Source organism: Orbicella franksi, chromosome 9 (assembly GCF_964199315.1).
Source record: "Orbicella franksi chromosome 9, jaOrbFran1.1, whole genome shotgun sequence".
In the NCBI taxonomy this organism is placed as follows: Eukaryota; Metazoa; Cnidaria; class Anthozoa; order Scleractinia; family Merulinidae; genus Orbicella; species Orbicella franksi.
This window is the reverse complement of record NC_138153.1, coordinates 23,572,155-23,593,350: the sequence shown is the minus strand read 5'-3', so window position 1 is coordinate 23,593,350 and position 21,196 is coordinate 23,572,155. Positions and strand designations below refer to the sequence as shown.

General features: G+C 38.0%; 1 protein-coding gene across 1 annotated transcript in view; it reads left to right on the top strand.

Moving 5' to 3' along the window:
- Positions 1-9,191: 9,191 nt before the first annotated feature.
- Positions 9,192-21,196, top strand: part of LOC145497885 (transient receptor potential cation channel subfamily M member-like 2) — a 50,659-nt gene continuing 38,654 nt past the window's right edge. The window contains exons 1-6 of the mRNA XM_081477753.1: positions 9,192-10,008; positions 17,321-17,415; positions 17,769-17,928; positions 18,991-19,155; positions 20,697-20,894; positions 20,973-21,144. Of these exons, the coding sequence (XP_081333879.1) occupies positions 9,901-10,008; positions 17,321-17,415; positions 17,769-17,928; positions 18,991-19,155; positions 20,697-20,894; positions 20,973-21,144 (898 nt within the window). The 5' untranslated portion in view covers positions 9,192-9,900. The remainder of the gene's footprint in view (positions 10,009-17,320; positions 17,416-17,768; positions 17,929-18,990; positions 19,156-20,696; positions 20,895-20,972; positions 21,145-21,196) is intronic.

Genomic DNA, 21,196 nt, shown 5'->3' with positions numbered 1-21,196 from the left:
ACCGGCATTAAAATCTCTAAAACAATTAAATAGAGATTGTCTTCTAAGTAGGAACAAAAACTGTGAATATTTTCATGAACGGTTCTTTAAAACTGAAAAGGCCAACAAAGTAGTTTACGAGAGTCTAGTTCGTATTAAACAACAGCGACCTATCGGGACCTATCGGAAGTCAAGAAAAATGGTCTGATGACTGCGAGCTTGAAAACGACGAAACAATTGACAGGAAGTCGGTTTACTGACTTCCTGTCAATTGTACTAAAATAACTACATTAATCACTTTTCAGTTCAAACTATTACTTAGGTAACTAGCAAAAAATTATTTTCTAAGGGAAACGGGTATTAAAAATAACGACATGTGCACCTTTTGTGAAGCTGAAGAGAACTTAGAACTTAACTCACCTTTTCTGGCTAGTTTTGCACTATCACTTAGTGCTTTTGGCAAAATTTGTCATTAATAAATGACAAACGATTTGCAACAATACCGGATACGGACCTTACTTTATCCATCATAATTGGTTTGAGATCCAATGCATTCAAAAACAAACAAATCCATCTCTATCATCTCTATCAGTTTTTAATTGCAGAATATCTCATCTGGATTTGTCGAATACGAGATAGGGCCCCCTGCTTAGAATTTTTCTCTTCCTTCATAACCTCCTTTAATGTCTCGTAAATTGTCTCTGGAGCCTCTTTCATCTCTCATTTGATATTGAAACAGTAGTTCAAAATTAAAAGCCTTTAGCTTTTGTCGTTAAAAGCAAGAATTACTTTACCGTCATATGTTTTTTTTGGTACCAATCAATTTATATGTCTGTAACTGGAATCGTAAAATCGGTAATTTTAAGTAATCATTTTTGTAAGTGACGTTAGTATTTGTTAGTAGTTGTAGTATTATAGGTAGTGTTTATATTGTATTATATGCCCAGTTGTAGCTTGCAAGTAATGTACTTTTTGTATTGCAAAATATAATTATTTAAAAAAAAGCATCCTGACGTCGACAGTATCAGCTCGAAATCAGTTATTCTGCAGATAACTGAGCATGTTTTGCTAAAAAAACCGGGACAGCGCCTCCTGAATTTTGGTTAAAATATTGCGTAATGGTAATTGTTTTTTTTTTTATGTTGAGGGATCGCGTTCTGGTACAACTAAATGCAAGTTTGAGTAAATTGTTGAAATAATCGTAACGATATCATCATCATCATTTGAGCGCATTTGATCATGTATGTCATGGAAAATTGCGATATATAAGTTTTAATTATTATTATTGTTATTATCATCATCATTTATTTCAATAATTTCAAATGTTACAATTTAGAAAAATACACAACCCGCATGTAGCGAAGCTGATCGAGGCAAAGGAATAACTTGTAATAACAAAGTTTACTCATCACGTTATCGGACAAGCAATATAATTTAAATGCAAAATATCGTAAATAACATATTGTGTGATTTGCGGCTAATTGAACACATGACGAAGGAATCAATCACGGAGACCGGTATTATGCAACGCGAACGACTGGAAGTGAACTTGGAAGTGTGATAGTGGCTCAAGCCCGTAAGCTTAAAGATAATGACCAAGAAGCGGGGAAATTAAAGGTTGTACATAGAATTTTAACATTTCGCCAGCCACATGCATATATTTGTTATTTAAATGTACATCCACCAGGCGTGACTGACGGATTTATGCTTGATAACCTTCAGTTCCTCGATTCATGCAAATTTGCCGCGTTAACTTCCACCCGAATGTGCTAAACAGCACGACGGAGGATGACTGAGTGACTAAGCGACCGAATTGCAGAGAGACTGAGCATTATAACCAAAATTCTCTTTAACTTGATTTTACGACGAGTCGCTAGTTATTATCAAATTCGTTTTATAAAGTTGAATGGGTCCGTTACGCAGTGAAAGACTGGATAGTTGTTTACATCCATCTGTTTAATTTTCCTTGTTTAAAGTTCAAGTTCATTTAATGGATAAGGCAGAAGACATTTAACTAATTGACCATTTAACTAATTGACCATGATTCCTAGGTGTGGCAATTGTTCCGGTAACGATATGAGCTTAAAACTTCCTGTACTCGACGAATTTTCCGCTTTCAATTAGTGTGTTGAGCTAGTGGAGGAAAGATGTTCAGTTCTTCTACCATCAGAAGCAGCAGTTAGTGGAGCAATCAAGATCGCAGTTGTCTCGTGAACTCACCATTCTTAACAATGGCATGCATAATGAGACAAAAAAGCGACCAACAAAAATAATTAGCAGGCGCCGAAAATGTGAAAGCAAAATTTGAGCGATATGATATCAATGTTTGACCACCTTGCGCTATTTCAATTACCTTGAAACTAAGAGGTCTTCGAAAATGGTAATTTAACTATAGGATCACCAAGTTTCAAAGAAATTCATCGACCACTTTTTTTAATATTCGCCTCAGTGTAAAAACATAGCTAAGTTTTGACAAAAAAGCAAAATAGCCACCTTATTTAAGTTCATATTTTTCGAAATCAAATGAAGCGATTTTGTTAAACTCTTCAGGAAATGTGGTTCATGTGTATAAAAATAACATGCGCTCCAAATGCGCTTCCTGTAAGCCCGGCGAACATATACTAGAGCGACTCGATTAGATTTGTTTCATGTCAACTGTCGAAAACTTCAGCCGAGGATTTCTCGAAATCGCTCTCATAGAATTTGTTTAAACTCGCTGCACATTAGGCACGCCATCTAAACTACAAGTACAGTAGGCAGTTTAGACAGAAAACCTCTAGATGTCAACAAAGTCGACCGTGAATAAAAACAGCATTGACGTCATTGCGTTGCTATGGTAACTCCGATCTCGATAAAATACACTGCACTCCAGCAAGAGTGTAGATATCAATCTTCTGTATTATGTTTTAGTACGTTGTAATTTATATTTAAAGTTGGAAGGTGTCACTATTGAAAAATTCAATCGAGCCACCTTAAGGACGTTCGCGCTAATTGTTTCTGCGCATCCTTACTGCGCACGAAATTCACACGCCACGTCATGCATCGGGCGCGCGCGCTAAGTAGTAAAGTGGACAATAATAGGACAAATGGCCATTGCTACAACTTTGCGTGGATTTAACGATCATGGACGTTCGGTGGCCTCTATTTTTCTTTCGATGGGTCATTTTCTCTACCGATTTTCTACGTTTTGCGAAAGAATGAAGAAAATCTATCGAGTAGAAGTTTGAATTTTTTGCAAAACACTCCGTCAAATTCCGTTCATTTGACCTCTTCGTTTAGCTGTGCGGTAGTTTCAAATGCCTCTTTAAGGGTTAAGGTTTGTCAAAATGATGGCAATATTTGAAATTATTAACACCACAGATTCACTTATACAAAATATCATTAGGATAGTTTGCCTCTGTTGACTTATCTTTAATATTTTAACCTAAAAACCCTGGAGACCATGCTGAATTACGCGCACCAATTTATCAAAATCAGACTTGTTTTGCACACGCCTTATCCCTGAAACGAAGTCGGTGACCCGCAATTTTTATTTCATTTCTGAAACAAGTAAATCATTATCTGTCCGCAGTAGAAGTTTAAAAAAAATCTATCGAGTAGAAAATTTTCGCGCAAACGTCCTTAAATATTCAATGTTGTGCAAGGTTATTTTTATGCCCGACTGAACATTGCAAGGAAGTTTGCGTCATACAAATGTATTATTATTATCATTATAATTGTGTTAATATCAAATATGATTGGTTCTTATTTGTGACTTAATTGGCTTTTTCAGGTCCACACTGTTTGATTTGACCTGTCCGATTACAAACACTTGTAATTGGAAAGGCCAAATCGGACAGTTAAACAGCAAATAATATAAAACCTAAGCACGTCACGCCATTAACCAATAAACTTTAACTACCTAGCCCATGCTAGCCAATCAACATCAAGGAAAATTTCTTAAGTGAACAGGTTGACTGGTCCAGATTGAAAATAAACATGGACGAAATTAACTGGTCCAATGACTTTCATACAGATGAAAACATGGTATGTGCTCTTGCATTAAATCTTTAATTCCTGAGTTTCTCGCATATTGTTATTGACTCAATTAACAACAACAACAACATTGACTTCTTTTTACAGTCTGTAAGAAGGGCCTTTGTAGCCCGCAGTTAGCACGGCTATTCTAGGCTGTCTACTTCACCCTTGCGCTATGCTCTCGGCTAATTTGAAATCACTAAGTCATCATTAAGTAGCACTCTGGCAGTAGTGCACGCTGGCAATAGAACGCTTCGACATGAAAACTAATTTTCTTGCTTTTCAAGGCCTTATATCGGCATTAAAATCTCTAAAACAATTAACAGAGTTTGTCTTCTAAGGAGGAACAAAAACTGTGAAGATTTTCATGAAAGGTTCTTAAAAACTGAAAAGGCCAACGAAGTAGTTTACGAGAGTCTAGTTCCTATTAAACAACAGCGTCCTACCCGAAGTAAAGAAAAATGATTACGAGCTTGAAAACGACGAAACAATTGACAGGAAGTCGGTTTACCGACTTCCTGTCAATTGTACTAAAATAACTAAATTAATCACTTTTCATTTCAAACTATTACTTAGGCGACTAACAACAAATGATTTTCTAAGGAAAATAGGTATTAAAAATAACGACATGTGCACCTTTTGTGAAGCTGAAGTACAGAACTTAACTCACCTGTTTTGGCGGGTTATGCACCATGACATCAGGTCTTTTGGCAAAATTTTAAGCGATGCTTGATAAATGACAAACAATTTGCAACAATACCGGATACGGACCTTACTTTATCCATCATAATTGGTTTGAGATCCAATGCATTCAAAAACAAACAAATCCATCCCTATTTTTTAATCCCAAGATATTTCATCTGGATTTGTCGAATACGACTGAGATAGGGCACCCAGTTTAGAATTTTTCTCTTCCTTCATAACCTCCATTAATGTCTCGTAAATTTTCTCTGGAGCCTCTTTCATCTCTCATTTGATAGTGAAACAGTAGTTTAAAATTAAAAGCCTTTAGCTTTTGTAGTTAAAAGCAAGAATTACTTAATAATATGTTTTCAGCACTGATCAGTTTATATGACTGTAACTGTAATTGTAAAATCGGTAATTTTAATTTTTTTGTAAGTGACGTTAGTATTTGTCAGTAGTTGTAGTATTATAGGTAATGTTCATATTGTATTTTAGGGACCGTTCATTTTTTATGAGGGAGGGGGGGCTGGTGGGATTTGGGAAGCACCATTTAAAAATCGCATGACCCCCCCTCAGCTTACCAATTTTTTCACATGGCCCCCCCTTATAGCGGTCATTTTTTGGGATGACCCCCCCCCCAAAAAAAAAAAATTGAACAAACAATATTTAGATTTCAACTTTTTTAATATTTCTCTATTATCCCCCTACTTCACGTTATTGTGCTCACTATGAAGACAATATTTACAATCCCTATACTACAGAGAGTTGTTGTTTAAAAACCAAATCAAAAGAAAGAGAAGTCAATTTCGGATCTCCTAGTTATGGCTCGCCCTGAGCGTGTGGCATTTGGCCTCTCATTGGTATCTTCCTCATCTGAATTGATGAATGCAAGAATGACATCACTTGAGTCATCTTCTCCCCTAGAGTCAATGGCATCACTGTCATACTCATCACTGTCACTTTCATCCGTTTCACTGCTGTCAGCACTTACCCTGTTGTCATTTTGTGTCAATGTCCTGGCATTTCTCAGTGTTGGTTGGCCAGCTCTGAGAGGACTCTTCTGCTGCAAGCATGAATGTCTTACAATTGCCTTTACTTTCTCACTCTTGCTGCTTTTCAAATGCTGCTTCAGCCCGTGGTGGTTCAAGTACTTGTTTTGTTCTGGAACACGTTGCTTTTTAAGCTTGGTTAGATCTTCGCACAACTCAGTCCAAGGATAATCCTCATATGATTTATCTTTTGCGTCCCTACTTAACTTTGCCTTTTCTTCTGCTCTCCTTTTCCTTTTAAATTCCAGCACTTCAAGATGCTGAAGATAATCCACCACAAACTTTGATTTGAGAATAAACTTATCTGCAAATAGAGCAACGATCTCTGGGTCAGATAAAACCAGCCTGCCACCTCCATGCTCTTTCTTCGCTTGGACCCTTGGCTGCCAGTCATCTGGATCACGCCCTTCTTTTGGGGTCTTCTGGTAGGAGAGGTAGTGGTATTCCGGTAGGTAGGAATGGTCAGGAACTGGTTTAGGATATCTTTCTATGGGTGATGCAGTCCATTCACAACAAAAAGAACAAATTTCTCCTACCTTTTCTTGACAGGACAACTTTAGAAACTCTCTGTAGTTCTCCCCCTCCTCATAGTGCTCATTCATAAACTTCTCAATCTTACGGAAGTAACAGTGGCCTGGAACAGAGTCTTTCCTTGCTCCTGCATTGTGATACTGAACCAAGTACGAAGTGTTGTGAAAAAACTGGAAATCTGTTGATGTGTTGTGTGAAACACATTGTTACATTTAATTTACAGATGTCTTTATTTGGAAGGTTTTTACCTCTACTCTAGTGATAGGCATGTATAAATGTTGCCCTGTCCAGGTAAAACAAAAAGCTACGAGTGTTCTCAAATCTTGCAAATAGTGGATTATTTTTTATAAATTTTAGCATACTTGTTGTGGTTTAAATTTATCTATGGTTTAAAATTTCTTTATTTTCAAGGTAAAATGGGGTTGACTAGCCTACAAGACTTTTACGGTTCGTGACATTTGTACATTTACCGTTCTCTGTTCGGTCACTCGACCTTTCTTGTCGCTTCACTCGTATTCATGAAGGGCACTTCATGTTGTGTAATAAGGAGTAATTTTAGTGGAGTTGAGCCGTTAGATCGTGCTATGGCAAATTTTTACAGATTATAGGTCTGCATGGTTTCCGCTGTTATCTGCATGTCGACTCGTTGAGTTTGACACCTGTAATTTGCCATGTGTTTATGCATTGTTTAGGCTCATTTCTATTGCAAGATATGCTTTTAAATCTCCATGAATTTGCTTGAGGGACAAAATATGAAATTTACCGTGAACATGTTGCTTACTTGCATTCTATATTGTGACGCCGGGCCCGGCTGTGATTAGAACTGTTTGCAAGCACAGTAGGTAGATGGTTATCATGGATATCATATTTGTTCTCCTACGATTTCCTTCGGAGACGCCGTAGCTTTACTTTGAGAAAGCTATACGTTTGTCTAGAGACATTCCTATGTTTCTTGCAGCTATCTGATCGAGCTTGTGTTTCTCTTGCTCGATGTATAGGTTTATTCCTCCTTTTTATTTCCTCCTCTTTTGCAAACCCCGTCTTTAAAATGGGGTTGATGCTATACGTTGAGTGCGTATTTTTGCTTTAAGCTCCTTGACGTTAGTTGAGTGCTGCTATGTCTTGCACGATGTAGAACGGGGCACGTCCATAATAATCATGAAAGAGGCTCATTCCAAAATGCGCAATAATGGCGAAAGCGACGAGTCGTTTAAGAAAAGGTTTACAGCTGAACGATCCAGGCAGTTTGACATCTTACAAGCAAAAGAAGCAATCTTTCTAAGTGCGGATGGCTGTTCAGAAAGGGCGAGTGAGTTTTCCATGCCAGGGTACCAGTTGAAGCCCAGTGATGGACGAAAACTGAACTTCTCCATCAAAGAACACAGAGCAATGGTGGAAAAGTTGAATGCCACGATTCCACACTCTTTCAGTCCAATGACTTGCTTTAAAGCAGGGCGAAGAATTTACCCACAGTTTTAATGTAAAACAGATCAAATTTATAGAAGCTAAGTTGACGAAGGTCACGCAGGACATGGAAGCACTAGAAAATAAGAAGAGCAATTATAACAGCATATTCAAGGGCATACTCAAACAGCACATCAACAAAAGGAGAAGGAAAAAAGAAAACCGCAGAAAGTCAAATGAAAGAAAGAGGAAGCGGACTGAAAACAACGTCCAACGAGTTTATGGAATCTGTGTTGGAAACCCGCTAGGAAATGATCTTCCGCAATGCCTTGTGCACCCTCCTAGAACGGCCGTCCCGGAAGAGTGTATTGAAGTTGAGCATGTTGCCACGTCGTTATTTAGAAGAGATGGGCCATACATCGCACAGGGAATTATTTCACCAATGCTGCAAGAAGCAGAATCACCACCAACCTTGAGCAGGAAGTCAGAGATTATGTTTACACCTTCATGTACCCTGAAGAGTACACTCTGACGGAAAGCATTGCTGCTTCTTGCAGCATTTGTGAAAGAGACTCCCATAGCAGCACAAGCGGCGACGAAGAACTCGACGACAGCGAAGATGAAGATGAGTGCCAGTGAAAGTTGCATTCGAAAATAACAGTGTTAAATACTTCTTTTCAGTAGCTACAAATGCTTTTTGTCGCCAAACGTTTTTTTAAAGCAAATGGAAAGTTTATAATAAATTTATATCCTGCCTTCTATGTTTATTCTATAGCAATTTTTTTGATATTCAAACATCATGCCATTTTAAAGTTTTACTAAAATATTTCACGTGACCCCCCCTTTTCCCCTTATTTTTTTGGGATGGCCCCCCCTCGAAAGCCATTTTTTTTCGCATGCCCCCCCCCCCAAATCCCACCAGCCCCCCCTACCTTATAAAAAATGAACGGTCCCTTATGCCCAATTGTAGCTTGCAAGTAATGTACTTTTTTTAATGTAGGTGATTTAAGTGTATGGCAAAATAAAATTACTTTAAAAAAAGCATCCTGACGTCGACAGTATCAGCTCGAAATCAGTTATTCTGCAGATAACTGGACATGTTTTGCCAAAAAAAACCGGGACAGCGCCTCCTGAATTTTGGTTGAAATATTGCGTAATGGTAATCATTTTTTTAATGTTGAGGGATCGCGTTCTGGTACAACTAAATGCAAGTTTGTGTAAATTGTTGAAATAATCGTAACGATATTATCATCATTATTTGAGCGCATTTGATCATGTACGTCATGGAAAATTGCGATATATAAGTTTTAATTATCATTATTCTTATTATCATCATTATTTATTTCAATAATCTCAAATGTTACAATTTAGAAAAATACACAACCCGCATGTAGCGAAGCATGTAGCGAATGTTATCTGACGAGCAATATAATTTAGATGCAAAATATCGTAAGTAACATATTGTGTAAGTTGCGGCTAATTGAACACATGACGAAGCAATGAATCACGGAGACCAGTATTATGCAACGCGAAGGATTGGAAGTGAACTTGGAAGTGTGATAGTGGCTCAAGCCCGTGAGCTTAAAGATAATTACCAAGAAGCTGGGAAATTAAAGGTTGTACATAGAATTTTAACATTTCGCCACCACACGCATATATTTGTTATTTAAATGCACATCCATCAGGCGTGATTGACGGATTTATGCTTGATAACCTTCAGTTCCTCGATTCCTGCAAATTTGCTGAGTCAACTTCCACCCGAATGTGCTAAACAGCACGTCGGAGGTTGAGTGAGTGACTGAGTGACCGAATTGCAAAGAAACTGAGCATTATAACCAAATGTTTCTTTAACTTGAATTTACGACCAGTAGCTAGTTATTATCAAGTTCGTATTATGAAATTAAATGGATTAGTGACTGCCATTACGCCGTGAAAGACTGGGTAGTTGTTTACAGTCATCTGTTGAATTTCCCTAGTTTAAAGTTCAAGATCACTTAATGGTAAAGGCAAAAGACATTTAACTAATTGACCATGATTCCTAGGTGTGGCAATTGTTCTTGGAATAAAGATATGAGCTTAAAACTTCCTTTACTCGATGAATTTTCCGCTTTCAATTAGTGTGTTGAGCTAGTGGAGGAAAGATGTTCAGTTCTTCCACCATCAGAAGTAGCAGTTAGTGGAGCAATCAAGATCGCAGTTGTCTCGTGAACTCAGCACAGTTCTTGAAATCAAAGTGATGGCTGCTGCTCCATTAGGACAAGCCGCAATGTCTACGCAAAGTTCCTCCCAGGAGGATGGGGCTCGACGACAGCGACGTGAAAAATACAGCCGACCCCCACCTCAGGTTAGTACAGTCGAAAGCTCAGCGAACTAGAGTTAGTAATCTGTTTAGGCACATACTTAGACAACAGTTAAAAAGCTTAGCTCGGTGTCTCTTAGAAACCATTTGGATCCAAACAACAGAGATCTTGAATAGCGCTAGCAAACTTGTCAGGCAAGAGCACAGATTTTTTGTCATCTCGAGGTTGACTTTCTTTATCGCTACCTTGTCACTGGCTCAGAAGGAGATCGGTTCTAAAGTGGAAAAAGTTTTAGACAGTCCGCTGGTGGGACAGTTTTAGCCGGAATCTCCACTAGGAATGATGGCAAACAAGTTGAAACGTTTTAATAGGCGAGGAACTAACCGTTTTCGTCCGGCAATCTGAGCTCAACCGAAGTCTTTTGTTTCCATCGCTGTTAAACGAGGTGGGTTGCTTTTCGGTTTCTCGTCCCCAGATAAAAACAAATGATTTGATACAGCAACTCTCTTTAACAGTGTCGAATTACGACAATGCAGAAAACATGCATTCGTTTTTTTTTCTTAAAATGGTTTGCAGCATTAGGAAACGGCAACAACTAATCTCGATTGTTCTGAGTTACAAATCATGCAATCAGAGTTTTATCACACTATTCAAACGGTAATCTTTACCGAGACATTTTGTCTACAGTATTTCAACTATAATTTACTCTTGGAGCTGATCATTTAATCACCAAGCATAACTGAAAAAATCGTTAGTGCAACCTGAAGCCGAATCTTTGAGTTTTAACCACGCGAAACAAAAAAGATTGTACTTAAAAAATTCTTTTCGATGATGCACTTTGGGTGGCTAACACCTGATCCCGGCCAGCACTTTCTAATTCCTTTACTTCATAGACCATCACTACTACACTTTAACTCTTGATACTTTTATAGCGGTATCAATTTAACAAAATGCTCAATTATTGATGAACAATTTATGAAAATTAATTCGACGTAATACGATTGAAGATTGAAGCGCAGCCAGGATGAGACATAATAAAAATTACAATAAAAACGTTCGCTGGCTAAAAATTTTCGAAAAAGAACATGAGCTTTCGGCTGTCGATCTACAGCCTTCGACGGATAAAAAATGGAATGCAAAATGATAAAATATATGCAAGAAAAGGCGAGATAAAAATAAGAAGTAGAACAAAATCAAAGTAAAAATATGTAAATTAGGTGACTATTGTTTAAAAAGAATACTATACTGGTTTGGAATCGGCTTAGAATTATTGTCAGCATGCTTGGTCGCAGAGGTGTGCCAAGCCTCCAAAGTTTTTCTGATGCGAAAAGAGCCTTTGTCGATGACGCTAGAATTATCAAAATCTATGCGATGGTCGAATGACCATGCATGTTTCGCAATGTTTGATCCATTAGCACATGTTTTTACATTCCTGATATGTTCTTTCTTATGAGTTTCAAAACACCGGCCGGTTTCGCCTACATAACACTAATCACAATCGGCACAGGGTATTTCATAAATAACGCTTGGTTGATGTTCAATAGATGGTCTGTATTTGGAAGAAGGAAATTCTTGTTGCAAAGTCTTGAAGGGCTTATTTACAACTTGAATGTCGCGCCTTCGAAGAATTCTTGATAGTGGTTGCCTAACACCATTGATGAAGGGGAGGACAGCAAAACTGTTAGGATTCTCTTGTGGCGCAGCCCATTTAAATAACAATTCTAGCGTCATCGACAAAGGCTCTTTTGGCATTAGAAAAACTTTGGAGGCTCGGCACACCTCTGCGACCATATGTTGCATTAGTCCTTTTAACTTCTTAAGAAAACATACTCATATGTAACCCAACATGCTGATACCTTCATTTAGAAGACCGTGGAATTTTCTTGCTGAAATGAGTTGGAAAAGACGGGCGACTGCCATCGCTTGATCACAACTGTACAATTGTTTTATTGATGACATCTTTGCTTTCTGGTGTGGGCCCAAAGGTACCCTCTTGGAATTTCTTAACGCTCTCAACAGCAAAACTGATCGAATCAAACTTACTTATTGTATTAGCGAAAGTAGCATTTCTTTTCTGAATTTGTTTTTCTATAGAGATACCTCTTTGAACGTGCTGCAATTTTCCACCTTTCAAAAGCCTCTTAAAAAATATCTTTTCATACCGTTCGAGTCGTTTCACCCTTCTAGCAATAAGAAAGCCTTCATCAAAGGGGAACTAATGAGGTATGCTAGAAACAATTCCTTTAATTCATTTTATGAAACTAGGAAAAAGTTCTGGAAGCGACTACGAGTTAGGGGGTATCCATTCAGCTTTCTGCTTACATTGTTTCGTGAAATACGATAGTGACAGAAAGAAATGACTTTACAAGAAACCTTAGAATAAGTCTAGCTTGGGTAGGATCGTGTGACTATTGTTTTCAAGACTACCTTCAACTGTAGTCACGCACGTATTAAGAGTATTATTAGCACTATCTTACCAGAATTACATTGTACAGTATGTTACAAGAAAACTGTGACACTAACTAATCTTTGTAAGTAAGTAATTTTTGGGGCCCACAATCTTAGCTAAAACTGTGGACCCCAAAATTATATCACGCATAAAATATGTCACACTTTGCTGAAATTTAAAGCCTGTTTCCTGGACGTATTACCGCAGAGTTTGTCATTCCTATCTGTATATCCGTAGGTGTGTTCTTACGAAATGTAAACTCTAGTATGAGTTAGGTATACATAAAGGCGCTTCGTGTTGTATTGTTAAACTCCCTGATGAAGTGTGCGTTAGTCACACGAAACGCGTAGGAGAAATAAAGAAGTTATACAACTACAGTTCGCAGAGTGGTGCTCACTAGTTAAGTTTTTATTAAATTGTCTATTTTTTACTTTCGTTTAGCGCAGAAATGGGGTAATTATTTTTGTCTTGACGTTCGGTTCTATTGCATTGGCTACCATATTGGATATTGATCTTATGACCCGTGCCATTAATATATTTGGCAATGTGCTCGAGGGACAGTAGTAAATCCTTATCGGCTACACATGATATGCTGTTTATTGGTGCCGGCTTAGGTTCCAAAGGTTCTACACTAGATTTAAAGGTGTCAAACCATATATTTTCTACCATATCAGGTGATATTCCGGTCAGTAGGTCTCTTGTACGACTTCTTGGGAGTGATCAGTTGTGATCAAGCAATGGCAGTCGCCTGTCTTTTCCAACCCATTTCAGCAAGAAAATTCCAAGGTCTTTCGCTGTAACTAGCGTCCTTTGAATAATTTCAACCTCTGAACTTGTTCGTCTATTAAAATGAATTCGAGAAACAAAAATCGTTGCGTAGCGAACCACCGAATTCACAGTCAGTACTTACACCGAGTTTTGCGACGTCCGCCATTTTGACTCATTTGACTCATAAAGCAGGAACCCTCGGCAAATTTACAAATTCAAGTGGTCGCGAAACAGTCATCCAAGCGCTCCGTGACGATTTCGACCGACTGGAAATCTCAGAGTTGACTGGCTTCGCCAATCCGGAATCCATATCCAGCTACAGCCATAATCCTCTGGAAAAACAGCGGTGAATGTCGAATAAGTTGGCCGGTTTCAACCCAAGCACGACAACTACCAACAGCGATTCAGGTCATGCTTTACAGGAGATTGTTCTCAACAGCTCAGCCCCGCCAAGCAACACAGCAGCTACTAGTAACCGTAGCACTGCGTTCTAGTTACCTGATGGCAGGGACAGTTGGCGGAATGTTTACTGGAGTAACTTTTAATAATTCTCCAGTAAATATCTCCATAAACTTTCAGACCAACAGGACACCAACAAGCGACTCTCTGCAATGAAAGAAAAACAGTTAAAATGGTGAAGCTTTTTTGAGCTATTTTTCGTAAGAGTTTACCGAGAAATTTCAGTCTTAATCGTTTTATTTTGAATACAATTTTTGCTGAGTCATTTTTTCGTAAAAAAAATACCTCTTAGTCGGCGCGTCGGGTACTAGTATGTTATGGACGGTTCAATGGATGAGTGAGTGAGTGAGTGAGTGAGTGAGTGAGTGAGTAGTAGTAGTAGTAGTAGTAGTAGTAGTAGTAGTAGTAGGATATCTTTATTGCGCCTTACTCTCCAAAGGGAGGTATTGGTCTGTTTACAATAAAGGTTTAACATTAACTAGTACAATAAGAAATAGCATTCACTTGATTCTTTTATAATTCAAATAAAATCAAATAAAAATTATAATGCTCATTTCGTTTGTAAGTTGAGAATCTCTTTTCTTTTTTTAAACATTAAGTTGATATATTTACCTATTATTTTTGATGTAACTCTATTGTCAGCTCTAAGTAAGTACTTAGTTCTCTCGTCATCGCTCAGATTTGCGTAAAGTGCATCTTTGTTTGAAATGTGAGAATGGAGCTCAACTCTTGTGGTAGCGTACCCCTGGCAATACGTCAAGAAATGCTGTTCGTGTTCTACGCAATTTTCTTTGCATACTAAGCATGTTCTTTCCTCTAAATGCGTTCTGTATGACAATAGTTCTGGTCCCCAAATTTCACATGCATAAAGTAACACGGGTTTAACAAGGGCATCGAAAAGTTTGTTCTTAATCGCAATAGTTGCTGAATCTGAGTGAGAAAAGGATCTTTTTATTATCGAGAGAACTTTTGTGGCTTTTTTGCTGAGAATTTCTCTTGCATAGGTGTAACGACCGGATGAAGTCATTTCTACACCTAAATATGTTTGTTTATCGACAATTTGTAAAGTTTCATTATTTCATTTGGAATTTGTATTGTTTTTGTTTTGCCCGTTACCTCTAAATATGATTATGTTCGACTTTTAGTGTTGACTTTGAGCTTCCATTGCTGAGCGTGTTGATGAATTACATTGAGCGATTGTTGCAGCCCTTCCCGAGAAGGACTGATTACTAATAAATCATCTGCATGCACCAAGCAGTTTATAGAGCGATTCCCTAACATCACACCTGGAGATTTGTTCTGTTTAAAATATTGCGGTTGATCATTCATAAATAACGAAAATAAAACTGGACTTAGGCCATCACCTTGTCTTATCCCTTTGTTACATGAAAAAAGATCGGTAAGCGATGTGTTTTGATTAATTTTAACACAACTCCTAATTGACGAATACATGGACTTAATAACATTCAAGAATTTTCCTTGAATTCCATATTTGTGTAATTTATGAATCATACCGGATTGCCATACATAAAGTTCCTTGTGATGTTTGGTGTATTTATGGAGTAATTGCTGGAAAATGAATAAACTATCCGTGGTTCTAGAGTTTGGTCTAAATCCAAATTGTTCTGGATTTAGAACATTATGTTTGTTCTTGTTGCATACAAATATAACGAGATATTTTTGTTTTTTAGTTACAAAGTGTAATTTGACGCTATTGTTTTTCACAAGGGAGTAAATTCAATTAGAGCGGACGAATCGTCATTACTCTTTCCCACGAGATGTTTGCTATCTTTAGTAACAAATGGTAACTTAACACTTTTGTTTTTTAAATGGGAGTAAATTCAATTACAGCTGACAAGTTATCGGCTATTGTTCCCAGGATATTAAACAAAAAAGAAGCTTTCATTTCTGGACGGTTTTTACGTCTCTGCAGTAACAGTTCAATAGTTTTATTTGATGACATTCATTTCAGTCCGATGTTTTTAAAGGTAAAAAGTATGAAAACTGTTCAAATGTTCTTTGAAGACTGCGCGAAACCAAGTTAAAGTGCCATTTAATTAAATCAGACTTTCAACGTGTCAGAGGTTTTTTTTCTCTTTCTTTCTATTTTCGGTGAAGTTGTGTTGTGTTGTGTTATGTAAAAAGGGTAAACTTACGACTCGTATAAAATGCGATAGCCTCTAAATTTACTTGAGTATTTTTTGAGCAAAAATTCCTCTTGGGGGGTTGGAAGGGTTATGTGATCGGTGAGTGAGGGAGTTATGCATGTGCGCGTGTCACACCAATCACAGTGTGGGTTGTATCAAAGAACGAATCAAATTGCCTATTAGAAAATAAGATGGTATCTACATTAATCTGGAGACGTGTCAGATTACTGTAGTTTGTTCAGTCAAACATTTCATGGCTTACTATTTAGCTATCTTCCCATGACCGATGTAACATCGCATGTACATCATAAATTCCCAGTTTGTTTCTTGCTGTATATCACAACCAAGAAAACTTGTCTAATTAAACAATCGTTACTGTAAACAGCTTCATGAATGCTCCTATCTCCGACACTTCACACACAAAAAAATAACTCTTGCACGCCTTGCGTGCCTATGTTTATAACTGTAAAGCACTTACCGGTTTTTTGTAGATCTTGTTTTAATATCAGAACGCTTGAAATTTTCCCTTCGCTTAAGCATTTCAGTTGTTGATTGTCGGCGCTACATTTTGCTAAGTTGTATGGTAGCAGGCAAATCCAAGATATTCATTGAATGAAAGAACTTTCTACAAACTCTTTGTCTTAAATAACTCCTTATTGTGTACGTTCAGTTGTTTCGCTGAAGATTGTAAAATGTGAGGCACTGCTTTCTCCACGAGGCTGGAATAAAAGTGGTTTTCATTCTAAAAATATCTTGTTTCCAATTCGCTAGATCTTGACACCTGACTTTTAAAGAGTTTCCATTGTTTGCACACTGGCGCGGCTCACAAAATACAAAACGTTTGGTTTCGCTCAGTGATTCGGTGGCTTTAGGAATGCGATTCAAGAAAAATTCACTGCCTGACGAGTGAATTCCACGTTAAATTTCACTTGAAAAACCGATATTGCACTCATCGCTTCGCGATTTGTGCGATATCGGTTTTTCGCGTGAAATTTAACGCGGAACATACTCGTCAGGCAGTAAATTATTCTATATAGTTAAGCTGTAACAGAGTAAAACGCAGGGGGGTCTTTGTCTATTGCAGCCATTTTTCTTTATTGTGTCGTGGCCTTTGTCGTCTCGGGCTTTCAAATTTAGCGCCATTGCACCTGTAAATATCCCGGATGTGTCACACAATTCTGCGCGATGGATTTTTTTTTTGAACTTTGCAAATGTTGGATCTTGACACGCTAATCACTGTTTAACGATAAAAAATACTGGTCCGTTAGCTCTCTTTTTAGAGTAATATCACTTAAAGCTAAAATGAGTGTTGTTTCTGGAAAGTTCTATCAATAAACACATTGGGCATTTATTTGATGTTCTATTATGGTATCAACTGATAAAGAGTGGTATTATGGTCCATCAATGTAACGAGCTCAAAAAAATCTGAAACTTGCGTCAGCCACCTTAAGTAAAAGTAATAAGAATTTTCATTGCTCTAACTGAATGGGGTTGAATCAAGATCTTCCTACCGGTTTACATAATCTCCTACAGGCACCACAGGAAAAAAGTTCATGGATTTACTCGACGTTTAGGAAAAGAGCATGCTGTCAATTCATCCGTTCTTCAGATGTGAAAGACGAAGGACGGTGAGTGAAAAATGGTCCACAGTGAGGGTAAAAGGGCAAACATATTGTGTCTACATTGCACTCCATAAGAGATGGGAGAATTACGTTAATTCATTTGAAGACCTGGGACTGTTTCATGTTCATTGATCTCGGGAAAATGTGCTGTGTTGTTCATTTGTTTTCTCGGGATCTTAAGAGGGTTGAATGGCGATCATGACAAGACAATTTGCGTAAGTGGATGGAAAGGCTATGCGAAGGGAATAAATATCAATAGTTTGGTCATCAGGAAGACCGAACCTTTTTGGAAAACGTCAGACAACAACACTGATCAAACTTAATTGAGATGGAATTCTCAGTGAGGTTGGTTTTTTCAGGTGCTGCTGTGGTCGTTTGGAGGATGACCACCCTGACGCAAGAAATCAAACAAGTGATGCTGACGAATGGGACCCGGACAAGCATACAAAAGAAGACGGATCAACCGACGCTTATGGAGAACTTGAATTTACTGGAGCAGGACCCTCGAGCAGAGCGAAGGTCAGTGCCTTTCCAAATACAATACACTGGTCAATGAGAGAAACAGTATTGACTGCCAATTACATATTACTTGCTGCCTTTTATGCTAGCCTGAAAACCATTGAATTGTCTCTTTTAAAATAAGGGCAGCAGGATCGAGGATTAAGAGGCTTAAGAGGAATCATTAAGACATTAATTGGCAATCAAAGCAGAGTCAAAGCAGAATCAAGCCGGGAGTATGTGTTACGGCAAAAAACGCGCCATAACAGTGATCGTTGAACTTTCAGTTGTTTCTGTGAGCGAAGTAAGCGAGTTAGCGAGTACTGTCAGTACAGTACCGCGAGTTTTGGATTAAAACAGTGAAACTACAACGCAAGATGTGACTTCTTGGTGAACCGTTCGAGTGTTCGGTAAACATTCTCCTCGCAGGCACTTCGAAAACGCGAAGAAGCGGCCGCCATTTTGTTGACAATCGCTACTCACTATCTATCACAGGATAGATAGCGAGTAGCGTAGCCAATGAGAGAACGGCATTCGTGATAGAATGCCAATAGATTTGTACTAACAAGAGATAATTGTACTACTGTAATTAACAATTAGATTATGAGCTCGAGATTTCTATGAGGTGATAGTATCACCTTATATAAATCTCGAGCTCATAATCTAATTGTTTTAGTAGAATTCTAACTGAAATTTGCTTCAAATAACGATTCCAAAAATTCTGGTCTTAATATTAAACTTCTCGCTTTAGAGAATTCGCGCGAACTGAGTTGTCAATTTGACATATTCAGTTGTGCGCGCGCGCTTATCAGAGTCTTTCAAAAAATTCGAGTTTATTTAATTCCAGAAACCATGAATGTCCTTTTACAGTCTCCTCGGGAATTTAATTATCCTTTTGTTTTTAAATGTTCTTTCAAAACTTCGGAGAAACGAGAAAACGTTGAAATTTTATCGACCACACCAAGCCACTGAACACTAATAGCTGATAGTGTGTAATGGCTCAGCCAATCAGATTGCAGCATTTGCATTAGTGTTCAAGTAGAATTGTACTAATAATAGTTATATAATGCTCTCTTTCCACAGTTCATCCGCATTTCTCATGATACCCCTCCCTCTACCGTTCTGAAACTGTTCAAGGAAGAATGGGGATTACAGTTACCCAACCTTGTCATTTCCGTGACAGGTGGAGCGAAAGAATTTGTGATGGAACCCAAATTAAAGTATTTGTTTCGACAAGGACTGTTGAAGGTATCTAATATATTCATACACGAAACAAATCAAGTTAAAAATGATTAGTTGTTATTCAGATTAGTGGTAGTTGAGTCTAGTATAAGTACTTCTAATAGAAACAGTCATTTCTCTAAGTTACGCAGGTTCCGCGGTTCCGTCGGTCTCCAGTTGCGCAGATTAGTCCTACCCGTACCAAAGAACAGTGCCATCTTTACTGCACGCTTAGCGCGGTGGCATGAATCATAAACAGGTTAATATACTACATCTTCGTCCTGCATTCAAGAATTGTTGATTAAATATTTGGAAAGCACATACAAAAGTTAAGCGAAAACTGAACGATAAAATGTGAAAACAAGCGAAACTATAGGAAATTAATGACATGTAAACAACATGCATTCAAAGGTGGTAGAAACAGCCAGATCCTTCAGCAGTCAAATTAACACTGATTTTGGTGTTCACGAAATTTTTTTTCAAACCATTAGGATATAAAACAAAGTGAAAGTGCCAACTTATTTATTACTTAACTCGACTCGCAAATAAACAGATAACAAAGCTAGGATTCGGGCTTACATGTATTTGCTTGTGAAAAAGCTGAGAACTCATAGCAAAACAGTGATAATCAACGTACCGATTCAGCTGCTCATTACGCAAAAACAGAAAATCTGGTTTCTCTCACGATCGTTTTCAGTATGTTTCTTTCTCTTGGGGCAAACTGAATATCAAACTTCCTTCTACCGCTTAAAGAGGAAATTTCTCCTGTACAGAAGCAAATCTAGGCAGTTTCTTTCCTGGTGCAACTAGCCAAACCCAGTCTTTATGTGAGCTGAATTCTTCGCTTCTTCGTGTTTTGACGATTTATTGAAGCTTTCTGAATCGCTTACCAGGCTTAAGCTCTAATAGTCATCGCTAGGTTGTAAACTAGACATCGCTTTCCTACAAGAAATTTATGGTAAGATTGTTGCACAAATCGTCTTTGCTGCGAAAAGATTTGAGAAAATGACGTCACGACAAAATGACCGCTGGGAGAGTAATCATCGCAAGCTCTCTGGATCTAGTAATGATTTAGTAATGGTGGACTCGACAACCCTACTTGTCTAAGCTACATATTTCCATTTTACTGAACTGGAATTTTATTTCATGCAGTGGTAAGGATAAGTACAATTACATGTAACAAGTTTTACGAAATGCGTTTTTTTTTTAAATTCAAAAATGTGATTTTGATCGTCATGACACTTAAAGGTGTATTATATTGCCGTGGCTAAATTTTTATGTCTGGTCAAAACTGCACAGAAAGTGTGACAAAATACCTTTGCTCAACGTAAAAGTACTCTTAGAGCTCCAAGAAGAAAATATGAAGTAATTGATCTCAGAAATGTCCAAGCATAATCATCGTTTTGCGTTAAGGAACTTTTATGTTTTGGCTACTCAAAGTGTCAATCAAAAATGGCGATATGCCTTAGTGAAATTATAATAGTTTGTCACGCTCAGAAAGAAATGCTAATTAAAAATATACATTCTCTCTACTGACACGAATAGCTTGGTCGTGTGATATTTTACAGGTCGCCCTGACCACAGGTGCCTGGATCATCACAGGTGGAACAAACACTGGTGTAATGCGTCACGTGGGAAAAGCCGTTAAGGGTCATACTGTCTTGTCACGAGGTGCACATCCGAAAGACAAAGCGTCACAGCTACCTTTGATAGGAATTACTACGTGGGGAATTGTGGAACACAGAGAGAAACTAATAAACTGCAAGGTTAGGTTCAATTTTTGCGACATAGATGGCGCTTTCCTTTAAATCCCTTAAACGAGTTACTTGCACTTTTCAACACAGGGCGTTGCCCCTTATCACATGACCTCCAGTTTAGAGTCGAAAGGATCCTGTATCGACAACAATCACTCACATTTCATTCTGGTGGATGATGGAACGGTAGGAAAATACGGACGAGAGATCGACTGGCGCGCCAATCTCCAAAACTGGATTGCAGCAGAGAAGATACCGAGAAGTAAGTAAAGAATTGATGTCTCGTATTGTTCTAACATGCAAGAAGCGATGGG